Genomic DNA, 19,502 nt, shown 5'->3' on the forward strand with positions numbered 1-19,502 from the left:
TCACAAGTAGAAGATAGAATCTGTGCTCATTGCCTTTAAAGACAATACATACCACATGTCATTATCTGCTGGGCAGGCAGGAGACTGGGAATGTGGGGATCTAGCCGCCTTCACACAGGCCCTGTGGCTGGCCTCTGCTGGTCTTACGCTCGCATTTTTTCTGCTGCTGATGACGTGGAGAACCCAACTCTCTCTGCTTCCCGAGGTAGCTGTGGATGTGCTGGCTTGACTCTTCCCAAGCCACTCTGGCACTGTGGGCTCTATTGAGACCTGTAGGTTTCCACACTATTCACAGGTCACAGGTCCCTCCCTGGTGGAATAAAAAAAAAACAAACCAATTTCTTAGCTTGGGGGAGGGTTCAGATCCCTACTTTGTTGTCAGCTCAGATGACAAGCTAATTCTTTTAAATTACGGTTGGCAAACACACTTTGTACTCCAGATTCACAAAAACATACCCAGTATATCCATGTTCTTTGTGGACCAAAGGCTTAAAAACCTGTAAGCCAGGATTCTCCTGGTTCAAGCCCTGGGCTGGGAAGGTCCCACATGCTGCAGAGCAACTAAGCCCGTGCACCACAACTACGCAGCCTGCACTCTAGAGCCCACGAGCCACAACTACTGAGCCCACGTGCTGCACCTACTGAAGCCTGTGCACCCAGAGCCTGTGCTCCACGAGAGAAGCCACTGCAATGAGAAGCCCGAGCACCGCAACAAAGAGTAGACCCTGTTCGCCGCAACTAGAGAAAGCCCGTACACAGCAACGAAGACCCAGCACAGCCAAAAAAAAAAAACAACAAAAAAAACACGTAAGCCATATTCTCAGTTTTCTAATACATAAGGTAGCAGAAATGCCCACAAAGTTATTAAATACCCTCTATCATCCCCCAAGGGGCTGCTGGAGCTGCTAATATTGGCACAGGTAAGAATAACTCATCTTACTGATAGAAGTACTACCTTCCCCTAAATATGGTCAGTGCTCTGGGAAAACCCACAGCCAGGACTGTGGGACATCTGAAGCTGCCTTTAGGAAGGTTTAGGGTATGGGCCAAATCACACCTTTAAATGCCTCCTGTGTATGCTTCTTCCTCCCATCGTTTTTCTATAGGTGAAATCAGATTTTAGATCAAAACAGGAGAATATAGTGTAGGGAATGCGTGCATAGTTTTGTAACGTGTGTGGTGGTGGGGTGATGTCAACAGTATTCCCATGTGACTGTCGGGGGACAGGGGTGGAGTAGCCTTGCTCCGCTTTCCTCTGGACAGTCTTCAGCTCCTCCAGGGTAAACCAAGGGTCTAGAGCAAAACTTTAGGTGTAACGTACAGCACGATGACTAGTCATTAATACTGTGTTGTACATTTGAAAGTTGCTAATAGATCTTTAAAAAGTCCAAAAAAAGAAACCTTACATAGGTTTACCAGGCTTACTGCTGCAAAAGTTAAAGAGAATATTCAGAGAATTGAAATAGACCATAGGATTGTAGTTTTGTTTCCACCCCCATGATTAAATAATAATTCTTGCTGCAATGTTGGCCCTAATTACGTGTCCTCTCCATCTCTGACTCTCTACAGTCAAAAATTAAATTCACCAGTCCTCGAAAGTGAGCGATTTTCACAGTCCTCACTCTTCTTTCTCTGTGTATGGCTCCTTCATCTGACATGGTTTAAAGGCAGCTCCCACTTCTCCCAGGAGCACAACATTCATAATTGGGATGCACCAGCTCGTGGGGAAGTCCGGGATTCCCCGGGACGAAGTAGGGCTTTGCGAATGCTCTAGAAGGAGTGAACGTCTGCACCAGAGCCTGGTTAACACCTACTGCTCTTGAGTTGCAAAGTAAACCCCTAGCCTGGGCTGGAAGCCAGTCAGGCTGATGGCTGACTGCCCTGCCTCCGACCCCTACTCTGGGTTTCTCAGCGGTTTGACTTTGCTGGGCTAACAAATGGTGAAAGCTTTCTATAAAGTATTTGAGCTAAACGGGACAACTGGGTGCTCAAAATACCAGCTAAAAACACAAATTCTTTACCGAACTGAACATAATGTTCTATTTTCATTGTAGATGAAATGTTCTATTTGTTCCTATTTTCATGTTCTATTTTCTGACTATAAGTTTGTTCATACTCAAATTTGTCTACAATTGACTGGAATTAACTTATGAGAGAACGAAATGACATGAGTCATACCCACAAGAAACACTCCCACAGAGAAAGTGATGCTTTGTGGAATATTTGTAAAACGAGGCAGTTTACTGTCTTTCATCTTCCTTAAGTCTGAAATTGAAATCTTCAAGACAGGTTAAGTCTTCAACACTGACTCTCATTGAAAAACATGACTTTAATTTACAAAAGACAAAGTGGGTATACATTTGTAAACATTTATTCTCTTGAACTGAAAAAGGCTTGCATCAGCACACATTGTACAGCCTTGCGAATTGAAAAAAAGGTTCCTTGTTCATAAGTGCAATGAATCTTTGATGTCCAGTGATCCGCTGCAAACAATGAAAACACATTCTAAACCACTTGAAGAAGTTTCCAGCATTCATCAAATGCATGTCCTCAGGTGACAAAAAAAATCCACAAGGAAGGGAATGAAAATAAGTGGCATTTAATTATTGGAGGGAGATGTAAAAAAAAAAAAAAAAGTGGAAGTATTTTCCTGCCTAGGATGATTCCTATTCCCCTTTGAACCTAAGTGGTTTGATTAAGAGGCGTTAAGAACATAATTTAATTTACCCTTAATATTCATACGACCTAAGTGTATAAGGAAAAGACCCTACGAGGGAGTTCTCTATTTTCTGGAAATTGTTTCTGTGTTTAGAGATACAGGGGAAGAGTAATTTTCTATTTGTGGGCTCTCCTTAGTCACCCTCCAGCCCCCCAAAGACAGTGCATGGTTGTGACTTGGTTATTACACTCCTGCATTCTTTTTCCCCCAAATTCTATGTTGGGTCACACTGTGCTGGCTGCAAAAAAGGAAATACAGGTTTGCAACTGGTCATAATCATTCTGAAGAATGATTTGCTGTACAACAGAGCTTTGGATCTGATACAAGAATTCAGAAATATAAAACAAAATAACTATAAAAGTTAGGAGGCAGTTGAACAGCATTTCCTCAGAAAAAGCTGCTAACTCTGTATCATTCCGATGTGGATTCCTACAGTCATTTGGGGTGAATTTTCCCCCCTTTGCTGGATCACTGGCCTGTCTTCAGAAGTTGTTAACTCCACGACCACACATCCTAGGAGTCTCTGTCATGTTAACATAACAGAAGCTCCAAATACCAAGCCAGTTAAAGATGGGCGAGGACGGGGGAATCACAAAGGCCATGGGTCCAAGGTGGCTGTTACTGAGAACTTGCCCTTTCCAAAATGTGAAAGTCATAGTGCTTCTGGCTCGTTCTCAGCTTAAACTTGTTAACCGAGTTAATCTGTTTCTTCAGAGCATTCTGCGCGGCGGAGATGGAGGGGAATGTGGCTAAGACAGTGTACGTGGAGGCCAAGTCACTGGGTTTAGAGCGTTCGGGGTTGACAGTGCTGTCCCCGCTGCCACAGCAGAGGGGGTGACGACGCAGCTGGGGCTGGGACTGGGGGTCCCGGAGCCACCGGATCTTGGCGCCAATTTTAAAGAGTTCCCCAAAAAGCTTCTCGGCTTCCACGCGAGTTATTCCATCTGGTAGTTCAGTAATTTCCAAGACCTTCCCAACAACTAGAATGGAAAAGGTGTACAATTAATAACCCCTGTTACCCACAGGTGGGCAAAAAGTACTGCAGACACAAATATGACACAGGAAACGAACATAACTTTCTGAAACCATTCAAATCCACAGAGTTATACGTGTTACGGCCGTCTTCTAAACATTTCCTACCTACTCCTCAGGTGGCCACACTGGCAGCCTCACGTACAAAACGCAGCCTGTGCAGTGGCGTCTCCAAACTAGGTGTGTGATCCTGGGCACACAGGTTCCTGCACTTTTAATTCCCATTGTAAAACCGCACAGGATCTTTAAAAGAGCACCTGCCCTAACGCCCCCAAGGCTGTTGAAAAGCAAGTTAAGGCACCGACTTGAAAACACCCTGCCATAGAAAGGCAATGTATTTTGTTCGTTCAGCCTGTCGCCTAAAGGGTGTAAGGACTATTTCCTTTCTCAAAGAATACAGAGGCAACGCGTTTCATTCTACCTGTTCCTCTCTCACATCTCTTTTGAATCCCTTTGGTCCCTTCACCCCTCCTAAACCCACCTGTACCTCAGTACTCTCAAATTCTGAAACGAGACGGAATCAAAAGAACACGTTCAAGAACCCTACAACTATAGATGGCATAATTTTCTAAGACTCTGTGCAGGACTCTAGAAGAGGAAAACCCGTTTCTGTGGTGTGGCAGTTTTACAGACTGTCAGGCCAACAGTTTGTAGAACCACATCCGGATGCCTCTTGGGGACACACCTGCTTCTCCTGCACCAAGGTCGGTGGATGCGGCTTTTTTAGCTTGTTTCCTTCCTCGGTTTCCATGCCTGCTGCCAGACTGACCCTGAAAATCCACAAACATGAATAATAAGGTTAACGATGCCGCAAAACGTGACTGCAATTGTTCGACCGCTTAACGCATAACCATACTCGGTCTGGGTTTTCTACTTCAGCAGAAAAAAAAACCCAGTTCCAGGCCTTCTGAATTCTGCCTCGGCGGCAGGGGTACTTTGGCCTGTCACTATCACCAGGCACTTGCCGAACAGTCTTTTGTAAGTGAGAGCGCCCAATGGCCTCCACCGCCCCCCAATATCTGGACTGCGCTCAGGGACCCCTGCTCTGCCAAGCGGCCCACCACCTTCTCCCTCTCTCTGCTCTCGGACAGGCCAGGACAACACCGATACATCTACTGGCCCAGGCACACAGTTCTCCTTAGTGTGCGGTGCCAACTCGGGGGCCAGGTCACTCCACACGCTCAGCAACAGAAGCATGATGCTCTGCCAACAAAGCCCAGGAGGTCAGACAGCAGGCTCTCACACCTGTTGGGCTGGTATGTGTCCGTGCAGAACAGCAGGAGGGTTGTACTGCAGGGGCTGGCCAAGTAACGGGTATCTGGCATCTCCTGAAAGTTGATAAAAAACGATTTTTACGTTTTCCTCGGGTATGAAGTACTTCTCAGTTTTCTCAACTGTCTCAGGATGAGACGGGGAAACATGCTTAGTATAATAAAATAGTGTAGGTATTGACATATTTTTTTAAAAGAATTAAAAGCCTCCATCTAGCCTTTAAAGAGCTGGGGTAAACTTCTGAAAGGACTAAGAACTAATAACAATGGTTATGAGGGAGGTTAAGTGGTACGAGCTGGGGAGACAGGTTAGCACGGAGAGAACAGCTCTGTAAACCTTAACATTCTATGAGAAATCCACCAAAGTAACTGTAATAGCTCATTACGCCCACTTGAGATGCTAAAATCCGCATTTTTCTCTGATGCTTAAAAATTAACAGAAGTTACATTTCAGGGGATGGAAAAAAACCTTGGAAAAACATGAAGCTCTCTATCTCTCCAAATTCATTATTAATTACTATAAACATATGCCTTTATACATATACATATCCTCATGCAAACATTTTTCTAGGCTTAATCAATGGGTATATTTACATTCTAGGTCTTGGGTCTGCTCTTAAGCTCGCTTTAAATGAAAGTCTGTAACAATATTTATAATGTAAACTTGCTTAGAAAGACTGGCATAGTTCCTCAGTGTTACTCATCAGCAAGCAACCCCTTCCTAAATCAACAAGTGAGGGGTAGTCAGGATGGAGATACTCCAATTATTTTCTTTCACTCATGAGTGCCTATGTCATCCCATGGAAAGGGCTTCATAAATGCTGACTGCAAAAGCCTTGTCCTGGAGAATAATGTTCTCACTTGTTATATTCTCATTTTATTTTAACTGTAAATCCCCCAAGGTAGCACACTCAGCGTCTGGAGAAGGGTTATGCGTAGCTGCTAGGACAGCATCTTCAGGAAACCATACAGTGTTTCTCCTGACACTTTCCTAACAGAGAGAACCAAGGCATGAACCTCCTGTCACTCTTTTCTTTTTCTTTTTTTTTTTTTTTTTTGCGGTACGCAGGCCTCTCACTGTTGTGGCCTCTCCCATCGCGGAGCACAGGCTCCGGACGCGCAGGCTCAGCGGCCATGGCTCACGGACCCAGCCGCTCTGCGGCATGTGGGATCTTCCCGGACCGGGGCACGAACCCGTGTCCCATGCATCGGCAGGCGGACTCTCAACCACTGCGCCACCAGGGAAGCCCAGTAATTAATTATTAATTGTGATGAAACCTTAAGGTTAGGAGAGTGAATGGTAATAAATAAAGATGGCTGAGTGAGGTGAAAATGCAGTCCTGTGGAATAATGAAAGGTAGTGGTACCAAGTAAATCACAAAGTGACTGGGAATGGATGTCCTAAAATTCTGAGGCTGTGACTAGCTTTGTGCACACTTACCTTGCCCAGGGACAAAGGGTCTAGAAAACTGGGGTATGATGGGAAGTGGCGGTCCAGAGGGACGGACAGTTTTCAGGGTAGACAGCTGAGCTGGTGCTGGCGACTGAGCTGGTGAAATAATGGGACTACTGAGTTGAGGACTGTGCTGCAATTATATCAAGAAAAAAGGTCAGCATTTTAGGCTTTTTGCAAATTTCCTTTTGGACAGAAATTTTTACTCTTTCTGATTACAGATATGTACTTGTTACACCACTGCAATAGGTACTTTGTTATTAAAAAAGTTAAAACAGTATAGAAATTTATAATTTCCAATCCCCAAGGATAAACACTGGTAAACTGTTTCCATGCACATGCATCCATACATCTGTTTTACAAAAATGGAAACAGACTATACATCCTATTTCTGAATCTTGCTTTTGTACCTTTACAATAATATTGTAGATACTTTTCCATGAGAGAATATACACATCTACTTCATTCTTTTTTTCATATTAACTGTTTATTTTAAACTTCATCCTTAAAACAGTTGCAAAAATAGTCCAAAAAATTTCAGATTTCCCAAATGTTAATATTTTATTATATTTGCTTTCTCTCTCTATATATAGTTACTTCTTTTCTGAACTATTAGAGAATGAGTTGCTCACGATACCACTCTATTTCCAATATAGTTAGTGTCTATTTCCTAAAAACAAGGACATTTTCTTAAATAAATAACCACAGTGAATTATCAAAATCAGGTGACTAATGACATAATATCACATAATTGATATAATTTATTCAAATTTTGCCAACTGTCCCACTAAGGTACTTTATAGCAGAAGAAAAAAAGAAAGAAAAACTTCTTCCTTCTAGTACAGAATCCACTGTAGAATCAACTGCTGCATTTAATTGTCTTGTCTCTTTAACCTTCTTCACCTAGAAGAGTCTGTCTTTCTTCTCTCTCATGATTTTGACATTTTGAAGATCAGTTTCTGAAGGTCACTCTGAAGACCAGTTATTTTGTAGAATGGCTCTCAACTTGGGTTTGCCTACTGTTTCCTCATCAAAAAGCTTATGATATACATTTGGGGAAGGGAATTCCAGAGAAGTGATGTTGTGTCCTTCTCAATGCATCCTGTGAGAAGGTACATGCCATCCATTTGTCACCACAGTACTGGTGATGTTTCTTTTGGCTGCTTGGTTAAGGTGGTGTCTGCCAGGTTTCTCCATTGTCAAGTTACTATTTTTTCCTTTCTAGTTATAAATGTCTCGTGGGGAGATCATAGTATCTCTGAACAGAGACAATTTTACTTCTTCATTTCCAACTGGGACACATTTTATTTCTTTTTCTTACCTAATTGCATTGCCTAGAACCTCCAGTACAATCTTAGTTGGTGAAGATACTTCGTATGATATTTACCTTTTAAGATCTGTTAAGGCTTGGGGACTTCCCTGGTGGCGCAGTGGTTAATCTGCCTGCCAATGCGGGGGACACGGGTTCCAGCCTTGGTCCAGGAAGATCCCACATGCCGCGAAGCAACTAAACCTGTGCGCCACAACTACGGAGCCTGTGCTCTAGAGCCTGTGAGCCGTAACTACTGATTCCGTGTGCCACAACTACTGAAGCCCGCATGCCAAGAGCCCACGCTCCACAACAAGAGAAGCCATAGCAGTGAGAAGCCTGTGTACTGCAATGAAGCGGAGCCACCACTCGCTGCAACTAGAGAAAGCCTGCACACAGCCACAAAGACCCAATGCAGCCGTAAATAAATAAATAAATAAATTAAAATAAATAAATAAAATCTGTTAAGGCTTTACATGTGGCCTAACAATAAAATCTATCCAAGAAGATGTGCAGTGTGCACCTAAGAGGAATGTATATGCTGTTGTTGTCAGGTAGTCTGTGTATGTTTGTTAGATTTAGTTGGTCACTGTGTTTAAGCCAATTTTTTACTTATCTTCTGTCTGGTTGTTCCATCCATTATTGAGAGTAGGGTATTATGTCTCCAACTATTAATGTAGAACTGTCTATTTCTCCCTTCAATTGTGTCAGTTTTTGCTTCATATATTTCGATGGTCTGTAATTAGGTGTGTAAGAGTTTAGAATTGTTATATCTTCTTGCTGTATTGAACCTTTTATTAATATATAATATTCTTTGTACCTTGTAAAGTTCTTGGATCTGATATTAGCATAACCACCTCTGCTCTCTTTTGGTTATGATTTGCATGAAGTATCTTTTTTCATCCTTTCACTTTCAATCTATTTGTGTCTTTAGATCTAAAGTGAGTCTCTTGTAGACAGCATATAGTTAGATCATGTGTTTTTATCCATTCAGCCAATCTGTCTTTTGAATGAAGATTTTAATCCATTTCCATTTAAAGCGATTACCAATCAAGGGGGATTTAATTTTATCATTTTGCTATTTGTTTTCTGTATGTCTTATTGCTTTTTGTCCCTCATTTCCTGCACTACTGTCTTCTTTTGTGTTTGCTTGATTTTTTTGGTACTGAAATGTTAAAATTCCTTTCTCATTTCCTTTGGTATACATTCCATAGCTTTTTTCCTTCGTGGTTACCTTGGGGATTACACCTAACATCCAAAAGTTAAATATAATGCTCAAATTTGAATTTATACTAGCTTAACTTCAATAACATACAAAAACTGTGCTCCTCTGTCTCTACCCCCTTTGGTTGCTGATGTCACAAAATTACATCTTTATACTCTATATGCCCCCAAACAAACTTATAATTCATTTTTTTTTTTTGGCCGCACTGCATGGCAGGCAGGATCTTGGTTCTCTGACCAGGGATCAAACCTGTGCCCCTTGCAGTGGAGGCGCAGAGTCTTAACCACTGGACTGCCAGCGAAGTCCCAAACTTATAATTCTTTTAAGCGCATTAGTCTCTTAAGTTATGTAGAAAACAAAATGGGGAGTTAGAAATCAAAGTTATAACAACACTGTCTTTGAGATAATTGTTTAAAAAATATTAATCTCTTAATTCATGTAGAAAGCAAAAAGTGGAATTATAAACCATTGGAACAATATTACTAGCTTTTATAATTGCCCATGTACTTAACTGAGAGCTTTTCCCCCCATATGGCTTCATGTTACTGTTAGCATATTTTCATTTCACTCTGCGGGACTCCTTTGAGAACTTCTGGCAGGGCAGGTCTCAAATTTTCTTATCTAGGAATTCTTAATTTCTCCCTCACTTTTGAAGGGCAGTTTTTTTTTTTTTTAAATAAATTTATTTATTTATTTTTGGCTGCATTGGGTCTTCATTGCTGCACATGGGCTTTCTCTAATGCCAGTGAGTGGGGGCTACTCTTTGTTGTGGTGCGCAGGGTGCGCGGGCTTCAGTAGTTGCGGCTTGCAGGCTCAGTAGTTGTGGCTCGCGGGCTCTAGAGCACAGGCTCAGCAGTTGTGGTGCATGGGCTTAGTTGCTCTGCGGCAGGTGGGATCTTCCCGGACCAGGGATTGAACACGTGTCTTCTGCATTGGCAGGCGGATTCTTAACCACTGTGCCACCAGGGAAGGCCCTGAAGGACAGTTTTGCTAGATATAGGATTCTTGGTTGACGGTTTTTCTTCTTGTAGCACTTTGAATATATCGGCCTGTTGCCTCCAGTCTCCAAAGTTTCTGATGAGAGATCTGCTGATAATCTTTTTGACGATTCCTTATATGTGGTGAGTTGTTTCTTTCTTGCTGCTTTTAATATTCTGTCTTCGTCTTTCTAAAAATTGATTACAGTATGTCTCAGTGTGCATCTATGAGTTCACCTTACTTGGAGTTTGTTGAGCTGCTTGATGCTTACATTCATGTCTTTTATCAAATTTGAGAAGTTTTCAGCCATTATTTCTTCAAATATTCTCTCTGTCCCCTTCTCTCTTCTCCTTCTGAGATAGCCACAGTGTTGGTCCACTTGATGGTGTTCCATAGGTTCCTTAGGCTCTGTTCACTTTTCTTCATTCTTTTTTGTCTGTTCCTCAGACTCAAATCATTTACATTGTCCTATCTTCAAGTTCTCTGATTCCTTCTTTTGCCTGCTCAAATTTACCAATGAATTCCTTTAGTGTATTTTTTCATTTTAGTCATTGTATTTTCAACTCTAGAATTTTTCCTAAATGTCACAGAAATTTATTTAATAATTTACCCACTACTGAATATCAGCTATTTTCAGATTTTCAGTGTTACGACAGAGAAGAAAGAAATATCCTTGCAAACATATTCTTGCATGTTTGTTCCACAATTTTTACTAGACAAAGTTCTAGAAGTGAATTTCTAGAATCAGAGGCCTTCCACATTTTGAAAAATGTTACTAAACTGCACCCCAAAAAGAGTTGCATCAATCAATTTACCAAGAGTCACAAGAGAGTTTACAACTGGATATATCTGCCAACACTGCAAATTAATAGTCTTCCTAAATATCCCAATTATACAGATAAAAAAACTATTTTTATCTCTTTAATGGCCACTGGCCATTTATAGTTTGTGAGCTAGCTTATAAGTGACCGTTGCCTTTTTTATTTTGATATGATTTTGTCACGTGCATTGACAATTTTTTTTAGTTTGTCTTTAAAAAAAAATTAAAAACCTTTCAATGTTGTAAACAAACTTTCAAGTATATAAAAAATTTCAAGTATATAAAAGTATATACTCATCATAGACAGATAAGTATAACAAATTTCCATATACTCATCATCCAGCTTTGATTGTGATATCCCCTGCTTTTTTTCTTACTAGACAATTTAAAGGAAATCTCAGATTATCACAGCATTTCACTTGTAAATATTTCAGTATATAAATATTTCTAGCTAACAGATAAGAACTATTACAAAAAACCCCACCTTTATCACACTAACAAAATTAACATACTTAACTGTCCACTTTTTGCCCCAAAATGTCTTTTGGCTGTTCAGTATCCAAGGAAGATCGCCATATATTGCATCTGATTGTTATAACTCTTAAGTCTCTTTTAATCTACAACAGACTCATCCTTCATTTAAAAATGCCATTTATTTGTTAAAGAAATAGGCCAATTTATCCAATAAAATATTCCATTGTACATATAAATTGCTTTATATTTTCTTCCTTTATTTTCTGTAAATTAACAGCTAGACTTAGAGAGGCTTGATTAGACTCAGGTTCAATATATATATATTTTTTGGCTGCACTGCACGGCTTATGGGATCTTAGTTCCCCGACCAGGGATCAAACCCGTGCCCCCAGCAATGGAAGCTCAGAGTCCTAACCACTAGACGGCCAGAAAATTCCCAGGTTCAATAGTTTTGACAAGAGTATATCATAGGTGATGCTTCTAAACCACATTAGGAAGCAAATAATGTTTGGTTGGCCCAATTTAATTGATGCTACAATTGAACAGTTGCTTCAAGTGCTGTCTGCCTAATCTACCCATTTTAAAGTTCCCCATAAATCGTTTCCTAATGTTTCTGGCATTTGCTGATGATGTTTCCCTGTTCATTACTTTAACAGGATTCCAAAATAGTGATTTTTAAATTCTATCATTGCTTTTAAATTTATTAGTTGTATTTCTTCTATGATGAAGAGCATTCCCTCATCAACTTTCTGGCTACAGTAAAATACAGTTCAGATGGGAAAGGTAGGATAACAGCTTAATTCATTCATTTTCTTTACCAAATTTCAGACCTAGTTTATCTTCTGAATTTTTAAATTAAAAAAATTTAAATTATGCAAACGTTGGGAAACATATTTAAATATTGAAATAAACTGTCTGGATATAGAGAATGTTCAAACTTCTTTACTAATTTGTTTGAGAAGATTTCAAATTCGGCATCAAGTCTTATAGGTTGGTCAATCTTATGTACCTAAATATTGAAAGTTTTTAAATTATAATAAAAGAAGCATCTTACCTGAACAATATTGTCTATACTGCTAAATTCCACACACTTCTGTCCTCTCTGGTGATCACAGTAATATTTGTTTTGCTTCCACAGTGGGGGTGAATGGGCACGAGACTGTGGATTGTTTGGTACACTGAGCTGCATCATCACCATTCCGCCACCAGCTGGTGGAGGTGGCACAGCTGAAAATCAGAATCAGGACACTGCAATTAGCAAACTTTAGCAAATAGCTGGTATCTTTAAACACCAAGATAATGGCAATAATTTTACATCTCTGAAAAAAATTTTACTGCTATTTATGCAAGCCAGATTTAAACTCTAATGCTTATACCACATACAAGTGCTGTGTTTAAAAAGACATTGAAATTGACTCTGTAGACCTAAACATCTCACTTAACCTCAACATAGTAAGTCAGGAAAGTCCAATTATCTACAACAAGACCTAGTATAGAGTAGGACAACTGCGACATGATCTACAAAAGTGCTTAATTTTTAAAATAAATTCATTTTCAAACGAGCATTATTCTAAATACATAAAGGAACACTGGGAAAAATTAGTATCCTATAGAAATTTTGACATACAGAGAAAAGTCGTCTTTTGAGTGAATCGGTCTCATGCGGTGGGAAAAAGTTTGGGATACAGGAATCAGAAAGCACAATTTCAGTGCCCTGAAATGTCCTATAACTCTGGGGAAATTATTTTTCCTCTTTTATCGTATTTTCTCGCCTGAAAAAGGCTAGGAAGACCTCCTTGGCTGACTTTAAAGAGTTATAATAATCGTATGCATGTACAAACACTGCTAGCTGTACAGTACCTGTGGACTACAATATCTACCTTCTTATCTGATTTATTCCTGCCATGGCACTGGTACTGCAGCACTACTAGTATTCGGAATGTAACTCTGCCACTCACCACTTCAGTGTAAGGTAAGGTGCCCTGTGCCCCACCTCCAGGGCCACTGTTTGCATTGCAGAAATCGTAATGGTAGTTTCCAATTCCCCAGAAATAGCACCACCCTGACCTGGCTAGGCACACCACAGAAGGGCTGACTGCTTAGGAACATCTCAAGGTTCTCGTTGGCCACAGCAGCCCATGCTGATGCAGCCACTATTAATCATGTATTTGATAATCATTTATTGTTTCTCTGCTTCTTTGAGATTACATATGTCAACAGATCATTACAATAAAATATGATAAAGGATTGTTTAAGACACTATGGAAGCAGAGAAAATGAAGCAACAAACTCTGTTTTAAGGACTGAGGAAGGCTTTGCAGAAGAGGTGATTTCTGAGTCAAACTTCAAGGATAAGCAGGATTCTGGCAAACTGGATGGCGGACAGGCATGCCAGGTAGAGGGAAGAACAGGTACACAAGTATCTTTGGCATGAAAGAGCATAGTATATTCTACAAATAGAGTTCTGTATGACTTGAGCATATACGTATAAATAGAAGGCTTAATTGCTAGGGAGTGTAGATGGAGAATCTGTGCAAATTTTTAATTCAGAGGAATGACATGAAGAGACATCTGTTTCAGGACAGTGATTCTTGAACTGTGTATATATGTGTGCATGTGTTGTGGAGGAGGAAAGCTGGACATGGGGCAACATGAAATAAGCAAAACACATAAGAAATTACTGTGAAGACATGAAAAGAACTGACCAAAAGTAGAGGCAGTGAGGAAGGAAAGACGGTACCAGCTTTGAGGAAATGGTGAAGCCTGAGTGTGAAAGGGGAGAACGGAAGAGAGTTATAATTTTGTCATTTGTATTGGACCCTAGATAGAAGGTGAGGAAAGGGAGGCAGGAAGAGGGAGAAATATTAAATCTAGTGCCCCTGACACATCCCTGAGTAGGAATGTCCAGCAGGCAGTTGGCTATGTGGTCTTGTCTTGGCAGAAATAAAATTTGGGAGACACTGGCAAAAAGCCGTTGTTGAAACCGAGGAAGTGGTTGGACCTCCGAGGAAGAAGCTGAAGAGTAATGAGAGAAGGTATCCCAGAGAACATCAATACTTATGAGGCAGGCAGGAAGGAGAGCCTGAGGAGGAGAATCGGAGAGCAGCGGCAGTGGTAGCAGGGGAAAAGGAAGAAGTGGGCGGAACCTGTTAGCTCTGATTTCTCATGGCACCCTGCATACTCTGGGTACATCTCAGCACCTAACAAGTTGAAAACCTTTATCTAGAAATGTCCAAAGAATTTATTTCTCAAATGGACAAACCATTGCCTTCTTTTTTTCCAATTGTCTATTCATACCTGCACACTGGTGGCCTTGAAGCTGCTGGGAATTGCATGGTGAAGTAGTTCGAGGCAACTGTACTTGTTCTGATCCTGGAGGTTGCAAGTAACCTACTGAGGAGCTATGGGGAAAAAAATCAAACATACACAAAAACACAGCACAATGAGATGGAGATGACTGTAAAGATTCTTTGAATGAACAGTCCTATAAATTTATTTAAATAAAATTATTTTTCAAGTAGGTCAGCTTAGTAAAAGTCAAAACTAACTCTTTTCTAAACTGAGAGTTATAAATAATTACTTTTTGGATAAAAGTCACCTTGTTTTTGACAATAACACAGATTTGTAAAAATAACTCCTGATTTCATTGCTCTTATTCTTTTACGACTTATTCTAAATATGATTTTTGTACTGTTCAAATAATTATTTTAAAAAGAAGAAAAATAACTCACTAATTTTACAGAATAAAAAGGTACTTTATTTGGATCTCACTAAGCTATACTTTAGAAGAGAGAATATGCAGTTAGACAATGATGAGACTCAGAAAAAAATACATTATTCCCTAAAAAATGTGCTATCTAAGGACATAAGGTACTATCTAAGGAATAAAATAAACAATAGAACATGATTCTGACATATTCTAATAGAAATACTGACAAAAATAGAAGGCTGTTATTGTAAAACCATTAAGCTATTACTGTATTTTTCAATGGTTAGTCTTTGAGAATCAAACTAATATGGGATTTGTCATAATATGTCTTTAAAGTTTTCTCCATTTAGCAATTTCAAGAAAATAGTGAAAATCATAGAGCAATACTGTGAATTCTTTCTGAGAATTCTCAAGGAATCAGAAATCTTAATTTATTATAAAACCCTGTTACCACCCTTTTTTAATCATTTAAATCAACTTTCTTTACATGGTATATTATTTCTTAATCTAGCTTTAACAACTTTTTGCATTTACATCTCACATAACTGCATCAAAAATACTACGTTAGATCCAAGTACTGAATTACAGAAAATACAGGGAGACATGTTAAACAACACCATGATTACACAATCAGTCAAATCCAGACTCTGGGACACTCTACAAGACAAATGTGTGAAAACATAAGCAGTACTTGTGAGGTAGCTGGTAATACAAAGACCAACTGGATATTGGATATAATTAAGAAATTAACTGTTAAATTTTTTAGAATGTGAAACAGTACTATTAAGTTAGGTAGGTTTAAAAAAACCTTTTAGGGATACCTATACTGAAATACTCGTGAATGAAAATAATATGATACCTGGGTTTATTTCAAAATAATATGGGAGGAGGATGACATAGAAGTTTAAACGAAAACAGATTAGTCATTAGTTGATAAATGTACAAGCTAAGTGATGGGTACATGGGGGTTCAGTACACTTCTGTTTACAATTATGTATATTTTAAAATGTCTGTAGGGACTTCCCTGGTGGTCCAGTGGTAAAGAATCCGCCTTCCAATGTAGGGTGCGTGGGTTTGATCGCTGGTCCGGGAACTAAGATCCCACATGCTATGGGGCAACTAAGCCCGCGCGCCTCAACGAGAGAGCCCAAGTGCTGCAAACTACAGAACCCACGTGCTCTGGAGCCCTTGCGCCACAACTACAGAGCCCACGTGCCCTGGAGTCTGCATGCCACAACTAGAGAGAGAAAACCGCACACCACAACTGGAGAGAAGCCCAGGTGCCACAGCTAGAGAGAAGTCCACATGCTGCAAAAATGAGCCTGTGCACCACAACCAAAAAAAAAGAAAGAAAAAAAGATCCTGCACACCACAACGAAGACCCGAGGCAGCCAAAGGAAAAAAAAAAAAAAGGGACTTCCCTGGTAGCGCAGTGGTGAAGAATCTGCCTGCCAATGCAGGGGACACGGGTTCGATCCCTGGTACGGGAGGATCCCACATGCCTCAGAGCAACTAAGCCCAAGCGCCACAACTACTGAGCCCGCACGCCTAGACCCCATGCTCCACAACAAGAGAAACCACTGCAATGAGAAGCCTGCACACCGCAACGAAGAGTAGCCTTCGCTTGCTGCAACTAGAGAAAACCCGCACACAGCAACGAAGACCCAACGCAGCCAGAAATAAATAAATTTATTAAAAACAAACAAACAGGGCTTCCCTGGTGGCACAGTGGTTGAGGGCCCCCCTGCCAATGCAGGGGACGCGGGTTCGTGCCCTGGTCCGGGAGGATCCCACATGCCGTGGAGCGGCTGGGCCCGTGAGCCATGGCCGCTGGGCCTGCGTATCCGGAGCCTGTGCTCCGTAACGGGAGAGGCCACAGTGGTGAGGGGCCCGCATACCGAAGAAAAACAAAAACAAAAAAATCCAAACAAACGAAAACATTAAAAAAATGTACCAAGGACCTAAAAAACAGTCATATCTTATGATTTATTAATCCCACTCTAAAGACCCTATAAAAATGAAGAAATTCAAGTTGCTCACCAGGGTTAATAAATTATTGTATATTCATAAAATCAAACATTAAAAATTATATTTACAAAGAAATTGTTAATAACGTGAAAAACCCTACACCACACGAACAAAAAATATCCAATAGTATCACAACTATGTTAAAACTACATACAAAGACTTCCTTGGTGGTGCAGTGGTTAAGAATCTGCCTGCCAATGCAGGGGGACATAGGTTTGAGCCCTGATCCGGGAAGATCCCACATGCCGCGCAGCAACTAAGCCCGTGTGCCACAACTACTGAGCCCACGTGCCACAGCTACTGAAACCCGTGTGCCTAGAGCCCGTGCTCTGCAACAACAGAAGCTACCACAACGAGAAGCCCGTGCACTGCAACAAAGAGTAGACCCGCTTGCCGCAACTAGAGAAAGCCTGCGCGCAGCAACAAAGACCCAACACAGCCAAAAATAAATACATAAATAAATTTATTTAAAAAAACCAAAAAAACTACATATGAAAAGAAAAAAGATTGAGAGAATAATATGGACGTGACAGTAGCAGTTAACTTTTCCAAAAATGCACACATGCATTTAATAATTCTAATTACTAAAAATACCCTATGAAAACTGCCTGAGAAGTTCAACTTTTAAATGCTGTATCAGGGATTTAATATCAACTAATAATCTGAATCTCCTTCAGAAGTCTTCAGAAGTCACAGTATGCCGTGTGAAGACAATTACACTGTTCTTCTGAAATATAAGTCACCTTCAATTCATTTGAAGGGTAGACTTCAGTCAGGTTTGCTGTCTCTGGAAGAAAATATTAGCTTTCTGCCTTATAAGCTCTTTGCAATTCAAGGTGACTTCTACCTTATGTATTTTTGTGATGAGGATATCTAGCTAGGACAATATAAACAAACCCTCCACCAATTAGAATTTGACCAAACTATACGCTCAATTAATGAAAATAAATGCCAAATAAAACTTTTATTGTACAATATTTGGAGTTTTCCTTACATGCAAATGGCCAATTTTTCTAGGCTTTCTGGTTAAATGTTTATATTCCTAGAAGTATTCATTTATAGCTCACCTATTTCCAATGTGAAAGATTAAAAAAAAACAGTATACTAAAAAACAGAGAAGAGAAAACACTTAAAAGCAAAACAGAAATGGTGTAGGGACATCTGGGATAAGATTGTTGTGTTCACTGAGAACCGAATCTACTTTGTGTTTCCCGGCAGCTAAGACAAGTTGGTGAACCCAGAGGATACTAAGACTCTGCCAGGAAGATAAAGGAAGCAAACATTTAAGCCTCTGGCAGACGCTGGGTTACAGGCATATCATAATTGTATTCTATGTTGAATTTAAAGCAAGTAGTTAATTATAGAGGAATTTAGTCCTTTGATAGAAGACATGAAACGCAGTTCATAACTTTACCAGGAAACTGAGAAGCTGAGGGGGAAATCTTGCCTGAAGAGAGGATTACTTCCTGTTAAAAAATAGGTAGGATGTAGAATTACTTGCAGTAAGGGCTAACACTTTCCTTAAAATGAACTTTGTAGTTTTCAAGTACTTGAATGAGACCCAAGGGTCTGCACTGCACATTTCACATAAAAGATGCCTTTGGCTTGAGAAATATAAGGGTAGCTATTATCACACACAATCAACCACAAAGATATCTGTGGTGCTCCTGGGAGAATGACTGAATTTGAGAAGGGCCATACTCTAACCACCCCACTAGTATAAACTGGTTATTATCAAGCAGCTCTGTCAGTGCAGAGCTAACGGATATATCACTTTAGTAGCTCACTGAAGTGGTAGCAAACATTCACCAAACAGTAATTTTAGCTTTAGTATAGCTGATCCTAAGGTGCTCTTTTTAACAATTACTTAGCTGCTTATTAAGTCTGTGAGACCGTAAAATTGTCACTGGCACTGAGGACGATGCTTGTATGCCTGTGTGATACAGCTGAAGAACACGTATCCCATTCCTCAAACAGCTTCATAAAATCTTTTAAATATAATTTCAAAAGACAGGATGCCAGAACAGTATAATTTCTTCTTTTTTGAATCAAATTTCACCAATTAGAGACTGACTTCTGGCATGACAGCATGAGTTTACCGATCTGCTTTCCCCACTGAAAGTGGTGAAAGCTATAAAAAAGCCACCATTGAAACCCTATGGAAATGATCCTAAGGATGAAGAGCAAACTAGAAACATCTATTCAAGAACATGTATGAAAACTCAGTAAGAAAAGTGAGTTTGGGGCTTTCCTGGTGGCGCAGTGGTTGGGAGTCCGCCTGCCAATGCAGGGGACACGGGTTCGTGCCCTGGTCCAGGAAGATCCCACATGCCGCGGAGCGGCTGGGCCCATGAGCCATGGCCGCTGAGCCTGCACGTCCGGAGCCTGTGCTCCGCAACAGGAGAGGCCACAACAGTGAGAGGCCCGCGTACCGAAAAAAAAAACCAGAAACAAACACGAAAAGTGAGTTTGATATTTGAACCA

The 19,502-nt window shown here is 40.4% G+C and overlaps 1 protein-coding gene across 5 annotated transcripts in view; it reads right to left on the reverse strand.

Moving 5' to 3' along the window:
* Positions 1–2,309: 2,309 nt before the first annotated feature.
* The window catches only part of R3HDM1 (R3H domain containing 1), a 177,229-nt gene continuing 160,036 nt past the window's right edge, over positions 2,310–19,502 (reverse strand). For all 5 annotated transcript variants that reach the window (XM_024764119.1, XM_024764118.1, XM_024764117.1 and 2 more), the window contains 6 exons: positions 14,579–14,682; positions 12,336–12,508; positions 6,464–6,608; positions 4,997–5,079; positions 4,437–4,521; positions 2,310–3,699 (listed from right to left, as the gene is read on the reverse strand). In XM_024764119.1, the coding sequence (XP_024619887.1) occupies positions 3,338–3,699; positions 4,437–4,521; positions 4,997–5,079; positions 6,464–6,608; positions 12,336–12,508; positions 14,579–14,682 (952 nt within the window). In that variant the 3' untranslated portion in view covers positions 2,310–3,337. The remainder of the gene's footprint in view (positions 3,700–4,436; positions 4,522–4,996; positions 5,080–6,463; positions 6,609–12,335; positions 12,509–14,578; positions 14,683–19,502) is intronic.

The sequence above is a fragment of the Neophocaena asiaeorientalis genome, unplaced genomic scaffold (genome assembly GCF_003031525.2).
Source record: "Neophocaena asiaeorientalis asiaeorientalis breed wild unplaced genomic scaffold, Neophocaena_asiaeorientalis_V1.1 scaffold102, whole genome shotgun sequence".
NCBI lineage: Eukaryota > Metazoa > Chordata > Mammalia > Artiodactyla > Phocoenidae > Neophocaena > Neophocaena asiaeorientalis.